The 22967-nt window shown below is 41.1% G+C and overlaps 1 protein-coding gene across 5 annotated transcripts in view; it reads left to right on the top strand.

The window, feature by feature from the left end:
• Positions 1-22967, top strand: part of GLMN (glomulin) — a 38032-nt gene that overhangs the window by 4156 nt on the left and 10909 nt on the right. For all 5 annotated transcript variants that reach the window (XM_090048988.1, XM_090048987.1, XM_090048986.1 and 2 more), the window contains 12 exons: positions 259-367; positions 1926-2169; positions 2682-2781; positions 7898-8082; positions 8822-8875; positions 9859-9889; positions 10546-10635; positions 16710-16751; positions 16844-16917; positions 17272-17356; positions 19640-19749; positions 20594-20657. In XM_090048988.1, the coding sequence (XP_089905114.1) occupies positions 259-367; positions 1926-2169; positions 2682-2781; positions 7898-8082; positions 8822-8875; positions 9859-9889; positions 10546-10635; positions 16710-16751; positions 16844-16917; positions 17272-17356; positions 19640-19749; positions 20594-20657 (1188 nt within the window). The remainder of the gene's footprint in view (positions 1-258; positions 368-1925; positions 2170-2681; positions 2782-7897; positions 8083-8821; positions 8876-9858; positions 9890-10545; positions 10636-16709; positions 16752-16843; positions 16918-17271; positions 17357-19639; positions 19750-20593; positions 20658-22967) is intronic.

The raw sequence follows: 22967 nt of genomic DNA, 5'->3' as shown, positions 1-22967 counted from the left end.
GAGGGGAGGGTGGTGTGACCCATCATGGCAGCCTGGTGCTTACCTTGTGCCATATAGGCACGTCCTAAATGTCATTTACCTGTGTCTTCATTTTAACTTTCTATCAAACTGTGCATGGAAGCATGAGCTAGACGATTTTTTTTTCATGTGCACTCAGAACCAGATTTGTAGTTTTTGGAGTGGTTATTATTTTTAAAAAGACTGTAAAATAGACTTTACAGATAAGTAAATATAGAAAGACTTATTTTCTTCTTCCAGCTTAGTAACCCAAAGGAGCTTTTATTGGGCTTACTTGAGCAAATTGAGCAGACATCTGGGGAACAGACATCTGAAACTATTATGCTCTTGCTTCAACCTCTACAGACAGGTAAAATACATTTTTTTAATCTGGTTATACACTTAAAAGTAGCTTTTCCAAATAACCATGTCAATTTAGTTTCTGTTGAAACAAATTCAAGACATTTCTAGCCTAATATTTTCATTACTTGTAGTTAAAGTAATGCTACAAGTAATGATGTATAATGGCTGATGTTCTTGGGAGCATACAAAAGATAATTTCAGAATTTATTTAGACTGATTATAACAACAGAGCCTAGTGATGCAGTGAATTGTTCAAGTGGATGGAGATTCATGGAACAGCAGTATTCAGCTATTGCTTGTATTAAAAAAAGCTTTCTTTTCTCTCAGCTACTGTCATTTTCCTCCTGTAGTAGTCATCTATATCTGTGACATTTACTCATGTTTCTTTTATGGGGAAAAAAATACTGATTTATAACACCAGCTTAAACCAAATAAGTAAGAAGAGATTTAAAAACTGGAACCAAACATTTCCCATGGTGCCAAGTACTCATTTCTATGCAATTGAAGTCAGTTTTCTGATTTGAACAAACACATCATTCAGATTATGTATTTTACTTGAATTTTAAGTAATCAGCAGCCCATGAGATGTAGGGTGTTAAATGATGTTGGAATTTATGAAGAAGGAAAGCATTCTGATGATTGGGAAGATGATTCTAAAATGGGCAATCAACCTCCAGTCCACAGAGCCATGACATCTGGCCCCCAGGTGGGAAGACCTGTTGAGGGGAATGATGGAAGCTCCACATGCCAGGATGCAACCTCACCCAGCCCTTACAGCAAAGGAGGATCAGGGCTGGGCCTGCCCCCTTTGCATTCAGATCAGGCCAGGCTGCTCCCTCGCCACCCACATGTTCTGATTGTTTTGCTCCATACCTCTCTGCCTCCCACTTGTGTCTGGATCAGGGCTGGGCTGCTCGTCCCCCTCTCCTATTCCCCACATGTCCAGATTGGCACTGGGCTGCTCACCTCCCTCACCATGTGTCTGGGCTGAGCTGCTTCCCCACACAGGATTGTGGCTGTCCTGCTTCCCCCTATTTCAGCCCCCTCCCCTCTGCGCCCGCTGCCATGCATCCAGACCAGGACTAAGGTGCTCCTATGTGTACTCTGGCCAAAAAACATTGCCTACCCCTGCTCTAGGCAGATGCTTTTAGGCCTATAAATACTTGTTCTATTAAACCAGGTTTGTGAAGGCTTGTATATTCAGTTCTTGCCTATGCTTTATGGCAGAAAGATGTGTTGTATGCATGTTAATTGTGTAGGATGCCATTATAAAGTTTCTTTGCAATAATCAGGAATGTGGTGGTGGTGTTTCCCATGGTCCAGAATTAAAAGGTACTGATTCTCAGTGCTGTATACCCATTCATAGTATTGCAGGTATTAATATTTTTTAGCCCCAAAACTCTTAACACCTATCCCCTTTGCCTGTTTTCAAATATAGGATCTACTGCAGCAGAAAAAAAACGTGTTGGTGTATTTCAGAAGACATTAATGTGTCACATATCCCTAATACTAATTTTTCCTAGCAGGTAGTAGATAACTGGATGTCTAAAAACTTTTTGTTTCAGTGATATTGAAACTTCATGGCAAGAAATCATACTCAGTAGGACTATCATTGTCTACAATTTTAAATCAGCTATCTCTCCTACCTGTACCTTACACAAAAGACCAAATACAAGAAGATAAGCTTCATCTCTGCCAGTGTTGCAATGCAGTAGTGGATTTTACTAAACCCTTTGTGGCTGAAGTTGTTAAAAATATGAAGACATCGGAAAGTGGTGAGAAGGAGTTGAAGGAAGAATTGCTTAAATTGTGAGTCTCTTTATTCTGTTTTAAAATAGATGTTTAATGGAACAAAATGATCAAGGGAAATTTCATCCAGAGTCATTGAATAACTTATGGTGTATCCATATTTTTATAATGGTATGAAATAACCTACAGCTCTTTAAAAACAAAACAAAAACCTTCTATATCCATGAACTAATGGAAAAAGGGCAAGATTCCCTGACTAGGGAGATTGATGAGGACTGATAAGGCTTCCTGTGCCTTGTGATAGTACTTCTGTAACTTACAATGGAGCGAGGCATATCCTGTTTTGGAGATATCAGGGTTCAAGTGGGGCCACTAGGTATCAGAACAGGAAAAAAGAAAAGCCAGAGAGTCAGATCCTCTCGTGGGAGACCCAGCATGAGAAACAACAGCAAGTGGGGGGGAGAGGCAGTTCCAGGCCTCCTGCATGTTGTGGCATCATAACATTTTTATTAGTGGCTGTAGTAGTGCTTTTCTTGAAAGCTTCTAATTATAGTCGACCCCTTTTGTTTCAGTTGTTTGAAAAGCTTGAAATACCCCTTATTAACAGCACAGCTTGATCAGCTTGAAGACATTGAAGAACATCCCTTAAGGCATTTTGCAGCTGAAATTATAGTAAGTACAGTCAAATGAATTATAGTGATTTGCAAAATCAGTCACTATAGTCCGGTATTCATCTTAATGTCTCAGAAATCAGTTGGCTTCCTGTTTTGATTAGCAAGATGACTTGTGGGATTCTGTAAGATAGAACTGACTCGGGTAACAACCCAGAAAAGTGTAAAATCTCTAGGGTTAACAATACTTGGCTTTTAAAGTCTGCCAGGTGTTGTACAAGAAATGACTTGCAGTTAATAGAACAAATTCAGTCTTTTTGATTTGCTTTGGGCTGCTGCTCTCCATGTAATCAGTACCCATTGCTCTGTTGCAACTGATCCACCATTTAGTGATATACCAGCCTTTAGGGCTTCTAGGGGTTTGTTTTCACTGCAATGTTAGCTCAAGCTATAACTCAAAAGTTTTCTGTAGACTGACTGTTGTACACACACAAATCTTTCATTTTAATTTAACAGTGTCTTAAACTCAAGCTATCTGGCCTGTTAGGGGAGGTTGATGGACACCTAAATGTTGCTGATGCCCCAGCTAGTAAGGCAGTGAGTATTTAGTCACTCCACATTGGTCATAAAATACTCTCTGCTACTTGGGTGCTTGGCAAAGGTATTATATTTATTGAAAGAAAAAAAGATTAGCTTGGGAGGTATGAACTAAACTACAGAGAATCCAAGCTAACATTGAAGCAAAGAGATGCCCTGTGAGGAGGAATCATTGAGATCACTGAGTAACTAAAGTTAATATCACATTTGATGTTTTTTTTTAATTTGCTTTATTCACTGTAGCCCTTGTGTTTTTATTAAAAAAACAAAACAAAACCTGGATATCAGTAGGTAGAGCTGCGTTATAAAAATCTAACCCAGTCCTGTTTTGCATAAAGTGAAAATTATATGAACAGCACATAATTATCCCTTTAAAATTACACATATGCTCAAGTCTCAGTGACTTCTGTAGTTTTTAAATATACACATAAGTGACATTTTTAACTTGTCCTACAAAATGAAGCTTCAGGAAATGTACAAGGTAGATAATTGTAATGCTATTATTCTCAACTAGTGCTATTAGACTTTCCAGTCTATAAGTAATTAATAGACATTATTGGGTATTTATACACATACCTTTTCATCCCATGACATGCTGGAGATCCAGCAGGTTGGAGCAGACTCAATTAATCACAGAAAATGACAGCAGTGCGCTTTTGAACTAAAACACCATTGTTTTAGTGTGCTGCTGCCATTTTCTCAGTGCTGACATGCATTTTGCCACTTAAACAACTGCATGTGCCTCAGCTCTGGGCACTTTTAAAAGCTCCTAGTGCAGCAGCGCAAGCATGTATACAGATGTTCATTTATATTTGCTTTTAGCATCTCTCAATATCAGTGGCTTTCTGATTTGGATAAATGTCCATTATAATTTTTAGCTAAAAATTAATTTTGATTATTTGCATACTACTTTTCAGTCTCAGCAATTGCTGTATAAAAATGTTAAGCATTGTCCAACATTTCTCATTTTAAGATCCCTTTTACAGTTGCCAAACTTTTTAGCTGTTTAAGATGGATATTTTTCATGAATATCTTTTTAGGAAATTACAGAGTTTATAGGGAAATTACTTTTTTTGTAAACAAAAAATTCTGATGACTTTTGCTTTGAGAACCTCCAGCACTCAAATGCTATGGAACAAGCACGTGAAATTCGAGGGTAGCTTTGGTGTCAGGGAATGCCTTTTGCCATCCCAGAAAAAACCTACCCATGTTTGTCCAAGTTCTAGATCTCCAAAAACTGGGTTTGCCCATGGTGCAACTTAGACATATTGGAGCTTTGCAGCTAAATTCCTCCTTGATTTCACCCATGTTGGGAATGTTCTATGCTTGGGACTGTGTAGGACTCATTTTGTAATTTTATCTCTGGGCTACTGCAAACTGGATCTGGTAGTAAGAGGTTGGAGGAAACTTGAACTGGCTGAGCAAGGGGCCTGGGAGTGCTATGGCAGGGAAACTGGGACTAGAAACTGGAGTGGGGGAGAGGGGAGAGATTTAATAAAGAACTAAGGTACAAGAGAGTACTGGGATTGCCAGACAAATAGACTTCGCCAAGGAGGCAACTTGGGAAGGGTAACAAAACGAGAGGTGCACCAATATATTAGTGCCATATTGGATTGGCACTGATAAAAGGAAAATTAACATTATTGGCTATCAGCTTTTTTTGGCCAGTATAGCCAGTAATGTACTGATAAATATGCCTTCTATCCAGGGCCCCTGGACATCACATAACTCCATGTGACCGCAGCATGCATGTGGCCAAGAATGCAGCTGTGCAGCATGGAGAGCAGTGCCCTGCAGGTAAGTCTGTGGAGGGGAAGGATTGTGGAGGAGGAAAGAGGCATGCGGGGGGCAGATTGAGGCCCCAATGGTGAGGGAGGGAGTAGCACTGGGGCTGGGTGGGGGTACTGCCCAGCCAGGGCAGTGAATAGGACCCCAGGGCCAGGAGTGGGGCAGAGACATGGGCAGCTTGTGCAGGGGCTCAGGGGAGGGGGCATAGCTCCCTGCCACTGCGTGCCCCTTGAGGGGAGGCATGTGCCCCCCCAGATATGTACACGGGGCAGTGGCAGGTTGCCCACTGCAGTATTTGGGCTCTCTGCCCTGCTGCCTTTGCTCTGGGAGCCACATGCTGGCTGCAAGTCCCCTACCCATCCCGCAGCAGTAGTGGCAGTGAGTTGTGCCTCCTGCTACCGGGTGGGCAGGGGATGCATAGCTGGCACAGCTCCTGGGGCAAAGGCAGCAGGGCAGAGAGCCCACAGTAGGCAGCCTGCATCCATGCTTGCTCTTAAAAGCTTCTCTGCATTTTAAAATTGTGGCTGCAGTGCTTCAACTAAAGCTAATTTGACAAGCTTTAGTTCAAGAGCCCCAGCCACCATTTTTAAGTGCTGGGACGCTGATCCCCTGGATGAGCTGTACGCAGCTACCCCAGTATCTCATTCACTGCCCTGGCTGGGCAGCGCCCCAGCCCCTGCTGCACTCCCTCCCTCACTGTGGGGGTCTCTTGATCTGCCATCCTAGCTTCCCTTTCCTCCCCCCTCCTTAGATTTATCTGCAGAGTGCTGCTCTCGATGCTGCTTAGCTGCATTCCTGCAAATTGGTTATTGGATCAGTATTAGCTGATATGCCTGGTGAATAATTGGCTATTGGTATTGGCCAAGGAAATCTTTATTGGTGCACCCCTAAACAAAACTGAGCTTTAATAAGGAACATAAGGAAGGAATCTGAGGTGTCAGCTGGAAAGGGAAAGTGTATGTAAGGGCTACTGCAGACTAGAGGCATGGGGTGAAGGGAGAGAGTATATCTGAGGAACCATGAAAGGGAGAATAGTCATGACTCTGCAAGCAGGCTAGTAGAGATTATATTGAGGTCAAATGGGAGATACTAGGACAGATACAAGAAGTCTGAGGAATGGAGACTGAGAAAAGGAGATAGAGATAGGGAGGGGATAGGACTAGGACATGGGAGGGATGGGACAGGATGGGTCAAACTTGAGGTGAAGGGACAGAATAATCTGAGCCCAGAGAATACTTTCCTCCAGACCGGGAATGAAATCACCAGTTTTTGAGTCCTGCCATTCCTCTGTTCTTATCAGTTGTCTGTGACATCCACTGGTAATCCTCTGGCACTGATCCATATAGAGGAAGACAATGTGCTACTTTAAGTAGTGCGTTAGTTCAGATGGAGATCTCTTTGGTGGATTCAAAAGTTCCAACCCTGGTAGTGATCCATGTGAATGTCAGTATGTTACAGGTGATGCAACTTCGGTTTCCTCAGTTTGTTTTTAACATCTAGGACATTTAAAATTGTTTTTAACATCGGGCTTTTAGTTTTTGTAGGAGGCTGGTTTTGTTTTGTTTGTTAAGTGTTGCCAAATAAAGCATTCGAAGGTAAGGAAATGCCAGAACTGATACTGCCTCTTCATACTTAATTCAGCCCCTCCATGTCTATACATTGTGATACAATCTTCAATTACATGGTCCTATATTATTTTTTCTGTAGAATGCTTGTCTCATTCAGAGCACAAGATGGAGTTGCTCTGGAGAAATGCCCGGGTTGTGCAGTGAAGGAGATTCTTATCTGCAAGACCAATGCTGCATTTGTAAAGTGTGTAATAAATGAGGCAAGGGCTTGCCACAAGAGGGGTCTCATGGTTAAGACAGTTGAATACTGCTGTGGAGAATTGGACCATACATATCCTTGTCTCTGCCATGTGGTTCCTGTCTGATGCTGGACATCTGGTGAAATGTAGCTTTATATATTCATTTACTAGGTATCTTACTTGAGCTTCTGATACTTGATTTGCAGAAATGCCAAACATCTACAGCTATGATTAGTTAATGGGAGTTCTGCTTTGAACATATAAAAGGTGTTTAATACCAGAAGAATGCAAAGTGAGGTCCTGGATGTTCAAATTGAGCAGTCCAGAACTACTGGATTGACTTCAATCTATTTTTGTCTTGCTCAGCATCAATAAAATGAGAATTTATCATTTTCTATGAGGTGAGCATCACCTCACCTCACTGCACCTTGTGAAAAAAAATTGATGACTATTTGTGAGCTACTCAAAAGCTATAGTAGTAAGCATTAAAAATGTGAGGAGATTAATGAATTTATCTTAGGGGCAGGGTTTAAATCGAATTGAGTTGTGGATTACATGTTGAACAGTGATGACATGTATTGAACAAATTCAGTGTTGACTATTAAATGACTTTTCTCCAGTGGTCCTGTGAAAGTACTAGTATGTGATTGATTACATAATTATTGCTGCTATTTGGGTCAGAGCACCTATGTTTTCAGAATGCACATACAGGAGGGACCAAATAATGGTTATATAGGGCAACCATAATTATGTCATTTCCTAACTTTTGAGTGCTTGACTTTGCAACTTTTGTGATACTCCTTTAACCTACTTTTGTGTTAAATATACATATAGACAAAACTATTTTTCAGGAATAATGTATAACCAGTATGTAGAGATTTTACTATTTTCACCATTTTTGGTTCGACTCCTAGTTTGAAACCTGAATTATTGGGTTTTTTTCTTCTATAAAGCAGCTCTATGTCATTGACCTTTCTTTTTACAGGGCATTTTATTGGATATAGGAGAATTCATACCAGCAGTATTTTCACATGGAAGCCACAATCAGAACTGGGATAATAGTGAATTTTTGGATATAGATAGAAATGATTCTGTGGATTCTTTGGCATGTCTATCATACTTGGTGTTTGTTCAGTATATTGGTATTGATTGCTTTCCAATGATCTTTAGGTAAGAGTTAATTCTTCTCCATTTGTATTCAGTAGCTGTTTGGTGATTGCTATAGAGCAGGGGTGTCAGGTGTGCAGATCTGGTTCAGAGAACTGTTTTCTGGCTCCCATGGAGGCTTGGAATTTGTGGGTGGGGTGAGTGGGGGCATAGCCTGGTGTTCAAACTGCAGGTATGGAGCCCTTTTCGGGGGGACATGTCAGCACTGGGGTACAAGTAGTGACAGCCTTAACTCCCATGTGGCAGGGGCAGGGTGAGCAACATCTGAATCTTGCCTGTGAGGCAGGGTGAGTTTGACCAGCCATGCTGAAGAGGGTAATTGGGAACAGAAGCAAATCCCTGTGTATTAATCACCAGTTATTATTTAAGCCTATGCTTACCTGTATTCTTTTCAGGGCACAGTTATGTAATTTGCATGTAGACTTTTTAAAGCCACTGGACTTGCAGATGCTTATGCTTAATTTTATATAAGAGTAATAATACAGTAGAAGCTGAGGGGGATTTTTCGCATTTATAACTAAGCACATATGTAAATGTGTTCATGATAGCCATCTTGCCAGTAGGGATGGGAATGACAATGACTAGAATGCATTAATTTCAAAGTTATTTTTTTAGCCAAAACATTCTCTCATAGTTTTTTGTAATAGCTATTACTGCTATACATACAGAAAGCATATTTTTATGTCACTATGTAGGCTGTATGATCCCTGCAATCTTATTCATACTTAACTTTCTATTTTAGTCCATCCTATCTTCTACAGTGTAACATGTTACATGTTGAAGTCCTATTGAAAAGGTAGGTATTATATTTGGAATTCCAAATAATGTATTGGTTTTGTATTTGTCTGCTTTTATTGTCCCAGTTTCTTTCTGATCTAATTTTGTAATATATAAATCAGACCTTGAATCTCTTCAAATTCCAGGAAAATGTATTTGAAGCTGAAGGCTAATTTAGCAGGTTTCAGCACAAGATGATTTCCCTTCTCTCCAAAGAAGGGAGAAAAATGTCCTAACTGTATGGCAGTTGTGTGATAGTGCATTTATTTTTTAAGTTTGTTGTACGTAGTTGCCTTCAAAACTGTTTTTGGAAAGTGACACTAAGACCGTTTGTAACATTTAAATTTTCTGTATTGGTATATTGAATAATTTTCCTGAGCTAATTATAGTTTAGTATGAAGCAAGGTTACCAGCAAAGTATTTTTAGCTTTCCCTCATAGTATGCTGCATTTTGGCCCAGTGAAAATCAGATCTACACAAGTGTTTTGATCATTTGGCCGTCAGTATTTTCAGCCTGCAAAGAATAAATCATAACTACCATCAGGCAAGCATGAATGTTTCACAGGTTACTCCTAGCTAAGATGAAAACTCCACTTGTGCTTTGTTACAACTTGGCATACACTTTTCATTCTCTTTCCCTTCTCCTGTTAGCAAAAAGCATGCAGAAGACTGAAGATGGCACTTTTCCTAGATTATTTTGTTGTTTTCTTTTATTTAACGTCTTGTTACCTGTTTGACTTGAGCATGTGTATGTATTGAGAGGAAATATCAGTTACTGACCTCAAAAGGAGGAATCAAATCTACAGCCTTTTAAACTTGGTATCTTTAAATTAGTTGTTTTAAGAAAAGATGATGATAGGAAGCAGAATAGGAACTAGTGAGAGGAAAATTCCTTTTTTTAAAAAGGTCTTCTCTATTGTTTTAGCTGATTCTGCAACAGATTAACAGATTATTTTTTAATTTACATTTTTTTTAAACTGATAATATCTATATTTGTTCCAGGACAGAAGAATCCATATTGGCTAAAGGACTTGTGAGTATTTTTTGTTTTCTGTTTTGTTTGGTTGTATATTTATTCTTTGTAGGAGGGTATATCCTTCATTCGCTGTATGTAAGAGATTAAGATGATAACATACACCAGGGGTGGCTAACCTGTGGCTTGTATGCCACAAGTGGCATGGGTAGCTTCTGTGTAAGGCATGCAGTAAATTGGGGAGGAGTCAGGCAGCACAAGGGCAAATAGGCCAGAGAGCAAAAAGCGGAGCATCAGACCAGGCAGGGAGCAGAAAGCAGAGCAGAAGCTTGGACAGGAAACATAAGACGGGGAACAGAAAGCAAGCAGTAGATTGGGTAGGGGAAAGGGATCAGAGTGGTACTTGGGAAGGTGTGAAGCTAATTGGTGGCATGACTGCTGAAAAGATTAGCCCCCTTTAATGTATTCTGTAATTTCAGAAGTGTCATAAGGTTTAATTAGATATGCTTCAGTGCTGCAAACTTTTTTTGTTTGATTAACTTCATACATATGAGAGAAGCTTAAAATTGTTATTTCTACCTGTTTTATGGTACCATCTAAGAACACTAGATGTGCACACAAGTATAAGCTTGTCATGTGTTTCACATACCGTGGATTAATATGTTACACCAGTGTAAAATTGTGTTATCCTTAAATGTCTTTTTTTTCATGTGTAGGATCTATTTGAAAACTGTTTATTGAGACTGGACAATAATAGTCTTCTGCACCAGTATTTAGAATTCAGGAACTTCATTACAGCATCACAGGTAATAGAATGCAGTATGAACAAGTCCTTAAATCTTAACACATGTCATGTCTACCTCTTTGCCTGGTTTGAGAGAAATGTCTACATTTGACTAATAAAAGATTATTTTACGTATACCGTAAATTCTGATTAATTTTGAAATCATTCTGTCCCTTGCTATCCAGAATCATTAGCTAGACAGGGATCCTGCAATGTCTAGTCATCCTGAGAAACATGTTATACTAACATCCTTCTTCCATCATTAGAGAGTGCACTCAGACTCCCTGCCACTACCCCATGGTAGCATGCTCGGCAGAACAAATTTCAGAAACTAATTCCAGTTGTAGCATGTGACACTTGCTCCATAAAAAAGCTGTGCAGGATGAGGAAGAGGTGAGGGAACAGAAAAGACAAATTAGCATACATCTGCATTTCAATTTTTATATGAAGCATTTTGATGAAGAATTCCATCTTTAGTCATTTGGTATAAATTTGGGTAGGGTTGGAAACAACAAGTTTTCAACCTTGTGTCTGAAAACTATTCTCTGTAAATGGAAGCTTTTTAAAAAAACATTTAACAAAGCTAAAGCAAAGTTGAAATGAATGGGAGCTGAAGACTGGTGCCAGCGCCTGTGCTGGCCCCAGCAATACAGCAATATAGAAATCTGCCTTGGCAAGCAACTCCAGAGGTACTTGCTCTCAGGAGCTTCTGAGGCCCAAGCAGTTGATGTATGGGGACACTACCACCCTGTCCCAGCTGGACTGCTGTAGCAGCCCTGACGTGGCATGGACCCTGCACCTTCTACCCACTGCAGGAGTCTGGCACCAGAAGCTGCTGCCTGGCTGTGACCTTCTTGCCCCCTTGGGAAGTTGGATTGGAAAGTTGCTGCTGCTCGATGCTGTTGCATTTAGTTTGTCTGGCTGCTACAGTATTAACATGGACAGCTGATCTTAGACAAGGGTGCTATTGATGAATGCTGCTGTTGAAGTTAAGAGATGGGAGCAGAGCACTCTCATTTACATCCTCAACTTGAAAGTTTATACCTTTTGTATTTTTTTCCCCCTGAACTGAAGGAGCCCATATGAGAAGCTTGGCTGCCATCATCTTTTCATTGTCTCAGCACTTGGGTGGGATTACTTGTCAGCATTTTCAGATCATCTGTTACTGCATATGCAGCTGGATTCTAATTGTTCTTGTCCTTGTAGTAGCATTTTTTTTCAAAATTTCTTTAGAATTTAATTCTTATGTTCAATTCATTTTTCTGAGAGACTCTTTTAGTTCTGTCAGGATTTAATAAGAGTTCAGAATCATTTCAAAAGTACACAAACAGTCTTATTTTCTATGTAAAGGTATTTGAGTTTTCAGAATAGAAATTGATGCTTTTAAAATAGTCATTAAAAATTCATTGTTTTTACAAATTCTTAGATGATGCTTGTCTTTTTGTATTGGGTGTGTGTGGACAGGATCTTTTGATAGTCGGGCTTACGCAGATCACGCTCGCTTTAAAGGTCAGGCTTAATTTTATTAATAAGGGTTAAACAAAACAGAATCAACTATGCTGGGTGCACCAGTGAGCACCCACTCACACTGGCATTGTATCTCCGGGAAGGGTCGCTGGGATCAGGCGGGTCTGGCGTCCTTCCGTCCGGCTGGCCAGGCCGAAGGTCGCTCCGTGTCGATTCAATCCGTAGGGTACGTTCCGTCGGGCGCGCAAAGACCCCAAAGTTCACAGCGCGATGATTTTTATACTCTCTGTGATGCAGGGTGGTCTAATTGCATGTGGTGCTTTCTCATTGGCCCGGGGCGGTGACCATCACATTATTGACAAGCCCCGGACTTCCCCCTGAGAGACCCCGTGCGGAAAATTCCAGCCGCATGCTGCTTCCACGCTACAGCCCCAGAGTCTCCCATCCACCCAGCACTTGTTACATAAACATTAAACACATGCGAACATGGCCACCTATAGCACTTAGCAAGTGCAAGATAATTACAACATGCCCCCCTGGCCATGTGAGCCAAGTGGCTTACAACAAATTGGTAAACGAACCACTACAATAATAAGATAACAAAAGGAACATCAAACAGCTGTGAACATTGGAGTTGCTTCCGTTACTTAACACACTCTAAACCTTAGAGGGAAAATGGGGCAACGGCCCAAACACTCAAAGCGCAGTTGAACAGGAACCTTAACATGTCTAGTTCAGTTCAAGGTAAGTATTATCATTAAATTTAACTAGTTAAACAGAAATGGAACTTGGCTACTGAACTAGCTCTATAATGCGCTTCGCCTCATGTCTTGGGGGTTAACATTTGTCTGAGGAAAGTGCTTGTGATGTGTAATAAGCATGACAGATGTAACCTGACGTCGGATACAATGGGCAACTAGGCCAGTACAACAAGACCCAACTAAAATCACAATCAAGATTGTAAACAGGGGGGTTAACAGATTTACTAACCACGGCGAAAGCCGAAGGTTAAATAGTGATTCGAATGTGCTTGTTAGCCAATTGAAAGGGGTCTGAACGATTGTGCGTGTGTCTTCTGCTACCTTGCGGATTTGGTTGATAGCTTTGGAGAGGGGTTCTGAGGCAGTATAAATGATAAGACGGCAAGTCTCGTGTGGTGCAGTGAGGTTCAACGTTGCACAGAACCCACCCTCTTTAGCTAGCATAAAATCCAGTACAAGACGGTTTTGGAACGCCATTTTAGAGGTGTCCTGCAACTGGCGATTAAACACTTCTAAAGCATCTGCCGTACCGTTGGCGAGTCTTGCCAATAATTCTAAAGTCTGTAACTGCTGAATGGCTAAAGCAGAGGCAGAAGCACCAGTGGCGAACATACCATATAAAGTCCATCTGGTAGCAAACTTCCTACGCTCAGTGTGGGTCATATTGGACCAGAATTTTGGTTCTCCCATGACACCTGTGATTTGGTCAATGGAAACTACATCGCGGCGTTTCCGAGCGTTACTTGGGAGTGTAAGCGGGGCGGTCCAGTGAGTGACACTGGAAAACTGATAAGGGCATAGGGTAACCTGTACCAAGATACAACAAACGTTCAAGTGATATGGAAAATGACTATATAAAATGGCCTGGGTTGAATTTTCATCCCGTTGGCAATAAAACATGGTGTCATGGGGAGCTGGAATTAGCCCCACTAGTGGGGGGGGTTTTGTATTGAAAAGAGCCAATAATGACTTGAGATCCGGGCTAAAGTGGTTGGTAAAGGTTTTAAATGCCTTACAGTGAGCAGGTAAACCAAAATTGCTCCCTGTTGTCATAAAAGCTTTCGTGGAAAACAAACGGAATGCCGTAATATCTTCAAAAGCCCTCCTGGACATGGACGTTTTGAAGGTACACGGAATAGTGTGACACCCCGGCCAAAAACACTGGGTGTCAAGGGTAGAAAGTTTAACCTTTACTGTTTGTAAAACAGCTTGAGGAAGTGGCGGGATAGAGAGAGTGACATTATTGGGGTCGGGCACGATGGAGTGCGGTGCTCCCCAAGGTGTCCCATGGGTAAGATTAAAGCAACCGTGTGGCACATCTTGGACCGTGCAGTTAATCGGGTGGGTACCATTCCACTTCCATGCATAAGTAAGGGTTTTAACGGAACAAGTCGTTCTGCATGCTAAATAGTGGATAGTTTCGTTACCGGAAGAATTACGTGTAAAACTCAAAAATAACTCCATGTAATTAACAGGGATAACAGCTATACGAAAAGGGCTATCTGCAGCTGAAGTGGGTGCGTGGGCACAAACCGAGCCTGAGGTGTGTCCAGTAAGTAACATCCACTCCCGTGAGGTGCGGAGGAATAAGTTATCCGCAGCGGGTAATGGGGATAAATCTAAACTCTGCTTCGCACATTTTGTAAAGGAAAGCATTACAATGACATTAGTTAACAACAAGAAATAGATCAAAAACAGTAACCACAGCTTCTGACGTTGGCGTGGGATTACACTCGGTCCCGATGTGGGGGCAGTTGCTCCCGATCCCCTTGGTCTCCCCACAAGTCTCACCCATAGCCCCACAAATGACAGGGGCAGTGCCTGTGGGTCTCGCGGTGGCAGCGTGGTGGATGGGCAGATGAGAGGTTTGGTATCGGCCTCCTCGTCCTGCCGACGGGCGGACATCGCGAGGGGTTACCTGACTTAGAAAACAAACGGTTGTTAGCTTAACAAAACACTGCGAGGCTTTAGCCAGTTGAAATGTACTAACACGATCACGGTCTCTGGTGGTTCGCTCGGTGATAATGTTGCCGTCGTTGTCCTGGCGGGTTTTCACAATCTCAATAGGATGAACCTGAAGTGGAGGGGTTGGCACGGAGTTGGGCGCTGACGGAGGAGGCGCTGGAGGAGGACGAGTCTTGCCCCGCCCTTCAAGGAGTGGCGGATATAGCGGCGTCACCGGTGGAGGTGGTGCCTTGTCTCCCAAATATGGTGGTGGGACAGTAGGCGGAGCAGGGGGCGGGGGCTCTGGCTTGTCTCCGCCACTCGGCCGTTGTTGAAGGGCGCCATCTTTGCTGGCGCGGCTCATGGTAACGACCGCCACTTCATAATCATTCAAGCGGTTAAGGGTGGATACGAGGGTTTCAAAACAAGCACGCAAGCATGCGACTTTCTTTCCCTTCTTTTTCCCTTCTTTTAACACCCCGAGATCTTCAGCTAGGGTGTGCAGCCGCCGGTGACTGACGCCGCTGGGGATCGTGGATGGAGAGGGGGGAGCGATTCCTTGCAAGCACCCCTTGTCACCTGCAAGCACCGCGATCGCCTCCACACAACTGTCCCACTCTTGGGAGGGGGTGGCATCCCATTCGGGAGGGGGGAACTCGCTGGCTGCGGCGACCTGCTCCCCTTGGGCCGACGGGATAGAGAAAGCGACTGCGGGATCTCTTAATATGCAGCCGAGAGCGCGGCCTGTAAGACGGGCTTTCCAAGGTCTCCTGGGGTCTTCCCCAAGCCACACACAAAATACTCAGGTCCCGTCATTATCGGTGTGGCTGGGAGCCTGATGAAATTGCAGATGGCGCCAAAGTTCATCAGCGTCCACAAGCTGCCTGCAGCCGGACGCCCAAGGACATGCCTGACAGCGGGACTGATCATCCCTGTCATGATCTGCAGGCGACCATCCTGTTCGTGACGCCATGTGGACAGGATCTTTTGATAGTCGGGCTTACGCAGATCACGCTCGCTTTAAAGGTCAGGCTTAATTTTATTAATAAGGGTTAAACAAAACAGAATCAACTATGCTGGGTGCACCAGTGAGCACCCACTCACACTGGCGTTGTATCTCCGGGAAGGGTCGCCGGGATCAGGCGGGTCTGGCATCCTTCCCTCTGGCTGGCCAGGCCGAAGGTCGCTCCGTGTCGATTCAATCCGTAGGGTACGTTCCGTTGGGCGCGCAAAGACCCCAAAGTTCACAGCGCGACTATTTTTATACTCTCTGTGATGCAGGGCGGTCTAATTGCATGTGGCGCTTTCTCATTGGCCCGGGGCGGTGACCGTCACATTATTGACAAGCCCCGGACTTCCCCCTGAGAGACCCCGTGCGGAAAATTCCAGCCGCATGCTGCTTCCACGCTACAGCCCCAGAGTCTCCCATCCACCCAGCACTTGTTACATAAACATTAAACACATGCGAACATGGCCACCTATAGCACTTAGCAAGTGCAAGATAATTACAACAGTGTGGAGTTGCTTAAGCATTTCCAGATAATTAATTTCCAAAGTCCAGTAGTATTAATTTTAGACTCGTTCTTATATTGGTAACTAATAGTATAAAATGTCCTTGTTATGTTTGTACATAAAATATCTTGCTATTTATGTTGCAGTGACATTGCCCTCTGTGCCTTACTGCATATCTTAGCACTTGTAAAATCATTTACTTTCAGTTTGAGACCCCCTCCAATACCCCTATATCTAATAGTTTGGCTTTAGGATGAAACAGCAGCTTCAGCCTTACTTCCTTTTTTGCTTTTGTAAATTTAAGTTCTGTATACACCTTCCTGGATTTTATGTCCAGAAGAAGACTTGAGTTCTGCACAGTATGTATTCTTTGGGTACAAACCAAACTTCATGCACTCTTTTTCAATTGCAGGATTTGGTGAAAGTGATGACCCTGTGCCCTATAGAGGATCTGGTATGTAATGATTATCCTGTGGGTTTTGAGTACTGAATTGTTTTACAATTTAATTAAGAACAAATATCTTAATATGAGTCTTTTCCCTTTAGAGAAAGAAGAGCTTAAATGTATTACAATTGTATATAGACAAGTTTGACACAGAGGGAAAATACACATTATTCAGGTATGCTTCCAGTATATACAAAAGATTTCACAAGTCTGCCTTGTTGCATACTAAATGAAGAGTAGCTTAGCATGAAATTATGATGGCTATGTGGTAACTCAGGTTAATTAGAACATACTTATTTCTTGAAAACTGCAACTGATTTTAGTTTTTTAATTATGCTAAAAATGAGATTGAAAACAGCCCTCTTATATACTACTCCGAAGATTAGAGGTGAAATCCAAACCATGTTGAAATCAGTGACAAAACTTCCATTGACATGAATAAAACCAGGATTCCACCTAAATTTGAAATAAGTGTACTGAAGCCTGGTAGATACTTTCTGTCTCTATTTTATATTGTTTTGTTTTAAAGGTGTTTACTAAAGACAAGTAACCATGCTGGTGTAGAAGGTTATGTTGTTCAGAATATAAAAAATCAGATTGATTTGTCATTAAAGGTGAGTCTGTTGCATATTTACATATTTAGTCAAGTTCCTGTTTCAGAAAGTGTTTTCAGTACTGTTTGTAAATAACATGTATTGTTTAGGGTCTGTGTTATTCATTACTCACAAAACACTGTATTAGCAAGAAGTTCAGGTTGCAAAGTAATGCACTGAGATCAAGAAATGCCAGAATTAAGAGGTGCCTTTATTTGGTTTCTTTGTGTATAAATGTTTGTTATATGCTGCATGGTAATTTTTCTATGGGGTCCCTGTCTTATTTAGTTTGTTGGATGGATAGTGGTACCTTAACAAGCAGCTGTTCAGTTTTGTGTTGTATCCTTATAATTCCTTAATTCTTCCGTCATATTCAAAATCTGCTAATAGAGAATTATTTCCTTTTCGGTTTTAATGTCACCACTTATTTCAATATTTTGGTTTAATTTAGGATTTCTTTCAGAATTAACGCTACAGTGATTCAATTCACTTTTTTTCTGATTTTACATGGGCATGGTGTTGATATTTGGATAGTTAACTCCATCTCACTGTCTTTCATATTTAAAAAATAGTTAAGACACACATGCTGTGACCTGACTGGACATGACATGACATGAAATTTTCTTGTTGCTAAATATAATTTTTGACCAATGTGGTTGCTTCATTCCAAGCTTCTGTTTTCAGTGATTTACCCTAAAAGTACTTTGGGGGCATTAGTTTCCTTTGTTTAGTCTCTTTCATATGTTTACTATCAAAAGGATATTGTTTCTATACTGAAATTTGAATCTCTGCAGTTTTTTATCCAAAGGACAGAAAAAGTTGTCTTATGGGTAAGGCCTGGACTGGACGCAGGAGATCTGGGTTCAGTTGCTGACTGTACAGCAGGTTTCTGTAGTTGCTATAATCCATTCTTTTCAGTGAAAGTGGGTAAAATTAGGTGGCTAACTAGAAATGGCTGAATTTTTTCCAGAGCTGGCAATGAAGTTTGTGCCAGGGCTCAGTATTTGTGAGATCAGGCCTTTGTTACAGTCCTAAGTTTATATTTAGACACAAACTTCTCATAGGTACTCAGATTTGTTACTGGTGTGTCGCAGCCAAATGGGGATGTATGGTTACCCTATTTATAGGCAAGAAATTTCTGGGATTGACCTAGTGCTGTGCTGTACACACAAAATGAGACATACAGGTGTTGGAGGTGCACCAGTATATTGGTCCATAGTGTATTGGCACTGATAAAAGGAAAATCAATATTGTTGGCAATTGGCCTTTTTTGGCCATGTGATAATGTCATTGATAAATGCCACATGCATGCAGCCAGGAATGTAGCCCAGCAGCTTGGAGAGCAGCATCTGGATGGTAAGTTCGTGGGGGGGAAGAGGTGGGAGGGGCAGATGAAGGCTCACACAGTGAGAGAGAGAGTGGGGCTGGGGCAGGTGCTGCCAAGCTGGGTTGGGGCATGAGGTGGAGCTGCAGTAGGCTGGTTTGGGGGGCACGGGAGGTGGGGAGGAGAGTGGCTCCTGCTGTAGTGCATATCCCCATGGGAGGATTGGGGGCCATGTGCCCCTCAGATCTGTGTGCGGGGCAAAGGCGGGCTGCCCTCTGTGGTTTGGGGGCTGAGCTGGCCTCTTCCCAGTGTGGGGGCTGGGCTGGGGCTGTGGTGAGGGTGGGTGGCAGCAGCACTGGGAGATGGGGCTACAGGATGGGCTACCCCAGCTCTAACCTCACTCCCTCCCTCACCATTGAAGCCTTGATGTACTCCCCACACCCTTTCCTCCCCCACAGGCTTACTGGCTGGGTGCTATTCGCCAAGCTGCTGGGCTGCATATTGTCTATCAGATTGGTATTGACCAATATGGCTGGTTAATAAGCAGCTATCGGCATCGGCCAAAAAAATCTTTATCATTGCACACCTAACAGGTGTGATTCCTGGTGCCTTAGTTGTGCTGCAACATGTTTAAACCACGTGGTGAAGAGAGTAGCATTTCCCCACACTGGCTTACTAGAATTACGAGACTCAAATCATATGCTGTAAGGTTGGGCTGCGAATTGTAGAAATCAGAGGAGAACCTTCTGGTTTTGATAAGAACAGAAAGGACAGCTTGGCAAGGGAAACAAAGTCAGGAAGGGAAACATCTGACTTTGAAAAGATGAACGTATTTTGATTGCTTGCGGTAATTTGAGTTCATCTTTCTTAATATCTTGATTTTATTTTCAGACCATGTTCAGTGTAATCATTTTTGTACAAAATTATTGCAGGTTTTGAACTCAGTTAACTTTCTTCTGCATTTTCGTATTGCTTCTCAGAGAGGACAAGACAATCAGTGGTTTACTGGACACCGGCTCGTTTCCCTTCTAGATGAGGTGTTCTGTCTTCCTGAAGGTGCTGAAACCGATCTTCTCCAAAGCTCAGATAGGTGAGATGGAATCAGAATGGGAATAAATCAGGAGAGATTTCTTTGGTTTGTTCTGTTTCTATTTAAAAATAAATTGCAACTCCTGTAATTGCGTGGAGTACACAATATAATTTAGAACTGCCAGTATCTATCCTTAATAATGGAACAAGAAGTTGCCATCTTGACTATCCGCCAACATAATTACAACAAACAGGGTGCGTCTACCTGTCAGTCTACGTCGCTGTATAACGTGCTGTGGTGACAGTGATCATGTGAGTCTACATATGACCAGCAGCTACTTCACCCTAGTGGTGCACTCCCCTGCTTTAGCATACCAGTACAGCAAAGTATCAGCTAAAACTAACTGTGCACAGCACAGTACAGATTGTTACTGTACTGTGCTGCGCAAGGCGCAGTAACAAGTCACCACAGGGCAACGTGTAGACACCCCCACAGTGTGTTAGATAGGAGTGGTCATTTAAATTAGCTAGTTCTTTTTCTTTCAGTTGACTTCACTATCCATTAAAGTAATTATGATTGCATTACCTTGAAACTAAGGAAGCTACAGAAAAGTCCCTTGTGGGGTGCATGAGAGAGCTCAAGTGTGGATGATATCATTGTCCTATTCTATATCAAGAAGTGAACCTCTCCACAACTGCTTCAGCTCTTTCTCTGACTCTGTTCTCAAGCCAGTGTGGGGGAAGGAAGGGGGGAACTAGGTTGTTTTGCATTGCTAAACAGATAAATGGCATATTTTTGTATAGATCATATAAATTTTTCAGAAGATGTATGGCTATTAAACAGTTTAAGTTACTGTCTTACTGTAAATGTGGACTCAAAATGATTGTTCATTTCTAATTCATAGGATTATGGCAGCACTAAATCTACTGAGATACTTAGTCATTAAAGATAATGAACATGACAATCAAGTAAGTGATAACTGATTTGAAAAGCCATCTTTTTAACTTAAAAAACAGTAGCTGGAAAAATTAACAAGGAAGTCCTAATATTCCTTCAAAAATGTTTTTTCTGTGGTATTCTAATGAAAAATGTTTGTATTAAAAGTGTTATGAGAGCTTTGGTGCATTATTTACTTTATAGTAATACTAGTACTTTATACATAGTTTAAAAGCTTTCTCACTGATTATTATTTTAAGCAAATTTATCCAACTGTTGCTCCATCCAAATTATGGTCTGCTTTCATAACTCAGAGGACATCATATTATACAGTCTATATCAAGATTCCAAAAAAGTGAATATATTTAATATTTTAATCTAATTTATTTGTAGATAGAAGACCCAGAAAGTTTAAATTCCCCAAAACATAGTAGAGCACTCTAGAATTAATCTCTTCAAAACCTGTAAGAGTTTTTAAGTTGCTTCTGTGTTTTAGGAAACTGATCATTTGACTTTAAACAATATTCTGCACCTTTTGTTCAACATGTAAGAAGAAAATTTGTCTGTGGCTGGTTTTCTCCATAAGCATTTTGATAATTCTGCATGTAATAGTTTTTATGTCTAACTATGGGAAAGAAATATTCTGTATTTCCAAACATTTTGCCAGCTGACTTCTCAATACATGTTAACTCTACTGAGTTGTTTGCCACTAAGATTCACCTTATTGAGATAACAGAAGGAAAGATATGCCTGTCCCAATTTAGTAGAAATGTTGAACATCTTAAGCAGGAGACAGAAATAAAAAAGTAGCCTCATAAGTCTCCTTAAATTTTCCCCTTTCCTGCTAGTAAAGCAATATGAAATCTCCTTTTTACTTCATATTTAGCGTTATATTCAATGTTGTGAAATCCCAGTTCCCCGTGTTACGATGAAGGTTTACCAACAAAGGAGCTAGAATGTTGGCAAAAAGGATTAGGGAGGAAACTGAAATAAATTTCAGTACTATAATTGCTTGTGGTGAATATGTTTTATTGAGCTGTTGTTTACTTTTTTCAGGATAAATTCTCTGCAAGGATGGAAAAACAGGTGCATTCCTTCCCCTAGGGGCAGCACAGTTTAGAATGCATACCATTCAGATTTTGCAGATTTATATGTTGCTCTGGCTGTGGGCAGGGTTTTTGCACTTGTGTGTTTTTGACAAATACATGCTATGTTTAATCCATTTAATCTTTATTTTTGGAGGTGGGGTGGTTTAACCATTTCACTTTTTAATAGTAATCCAGGGTGTATTTCAGTACTGTTGATCAGAATTTTAAGGGTTTCTTTTACTTTATCGTGTGCTAGATTCTAGCTGTTTACAATTTTATAGGAGCAGCAGTAATTTTTAATAAGATTCACTTGAAAGTAGGATTGTAGAATGTTGCAGATGTCATTAATTTTAAACATTCAGCAGACTTTCCTTGTCTGTCTTTGTTATCCCCCCCATCTTCTTTTTACTTATCTGAAGCAGTGCATCTGTGGTTGGTAGTATTATTTCAGATCAATGTGGGCCATGTTTATTATTCAGCTGTTGTAGTGAATTTTCAATGTAATTTTTATGATCAGTCTTTTTTTGTGTGTGCAGTCACTCCCATGCAGCTGCACTTAGATGGACAAATGTTCTTAGATAACCAAGACAAGGGAGCAATTTATATTTTAATTTCACAACTGGCTAAACATCAGGGTTGCATTTCCAGCAATAGACCTATAATTTCTTTCAGTGCTGTAGCCTGCATAACTGAGCTACAGTACTGAAGATTGAAGAGCTCTTGTGATTTTACATATCTGATTTTCTGACTGCACTCCAGTACTGAGAGGCTATTTATCCCAATAATAAATGCAAGTTATATTGGCTCTCTGTTTCCCAAGTCATTGAACAGTAATGTTCCCCTAATTCATACAGTTTTATAGCTTTCTATCGGCCACCAGTATCATCTCGTCTCTTTGATATTTGTTTCAGTGTTTTTTTAAAAAGTGTTTTAAAGAGAAATAAAATGGAAAAAATAATTTGCTTTTCATTTTAAAGGAATTGGTCTAAACATTCTCTAACTAGTATGGGTGACATCATGGTCTAGCAGATATGACAGCTGCCTGATAATCAGAAGATTTGTTCTTTTCCAGTTTTATCTTTTGATTTGATTTGCAGTATTGTACAGATTATCTGTGTCATTTTCTTTGTATTCAAAATGTAGAATATAATTCTTACTCACTTCTCTAAAATACTTTGAGATCTCTTGTAAGTAATTTATAAGTGCTTAGAATTATTACTAGCTTAGATAGAGTGAAGGATAAATATAAACTTA

Source organism: Crocodylus siamensis, chromosome 5 (genome assembly GCF_052110815.1).
Source record: "Crocodylus siamensis isolate JL-2025a chromosome 5, ASM5211081v1, whole genome shotgun sequence".
Classification (NCBI taxonomy): domain Eukaryota; kingdom Metazoa; phylum Chordata; order Crocodylia; family Crocodylidae; genus Crocodylus; species Crocodylus siamensis.
Note: the sequence above shows the minus strand (reverse complement) of the source record. Positions and strands in the feature narration are given on the sequence as shown.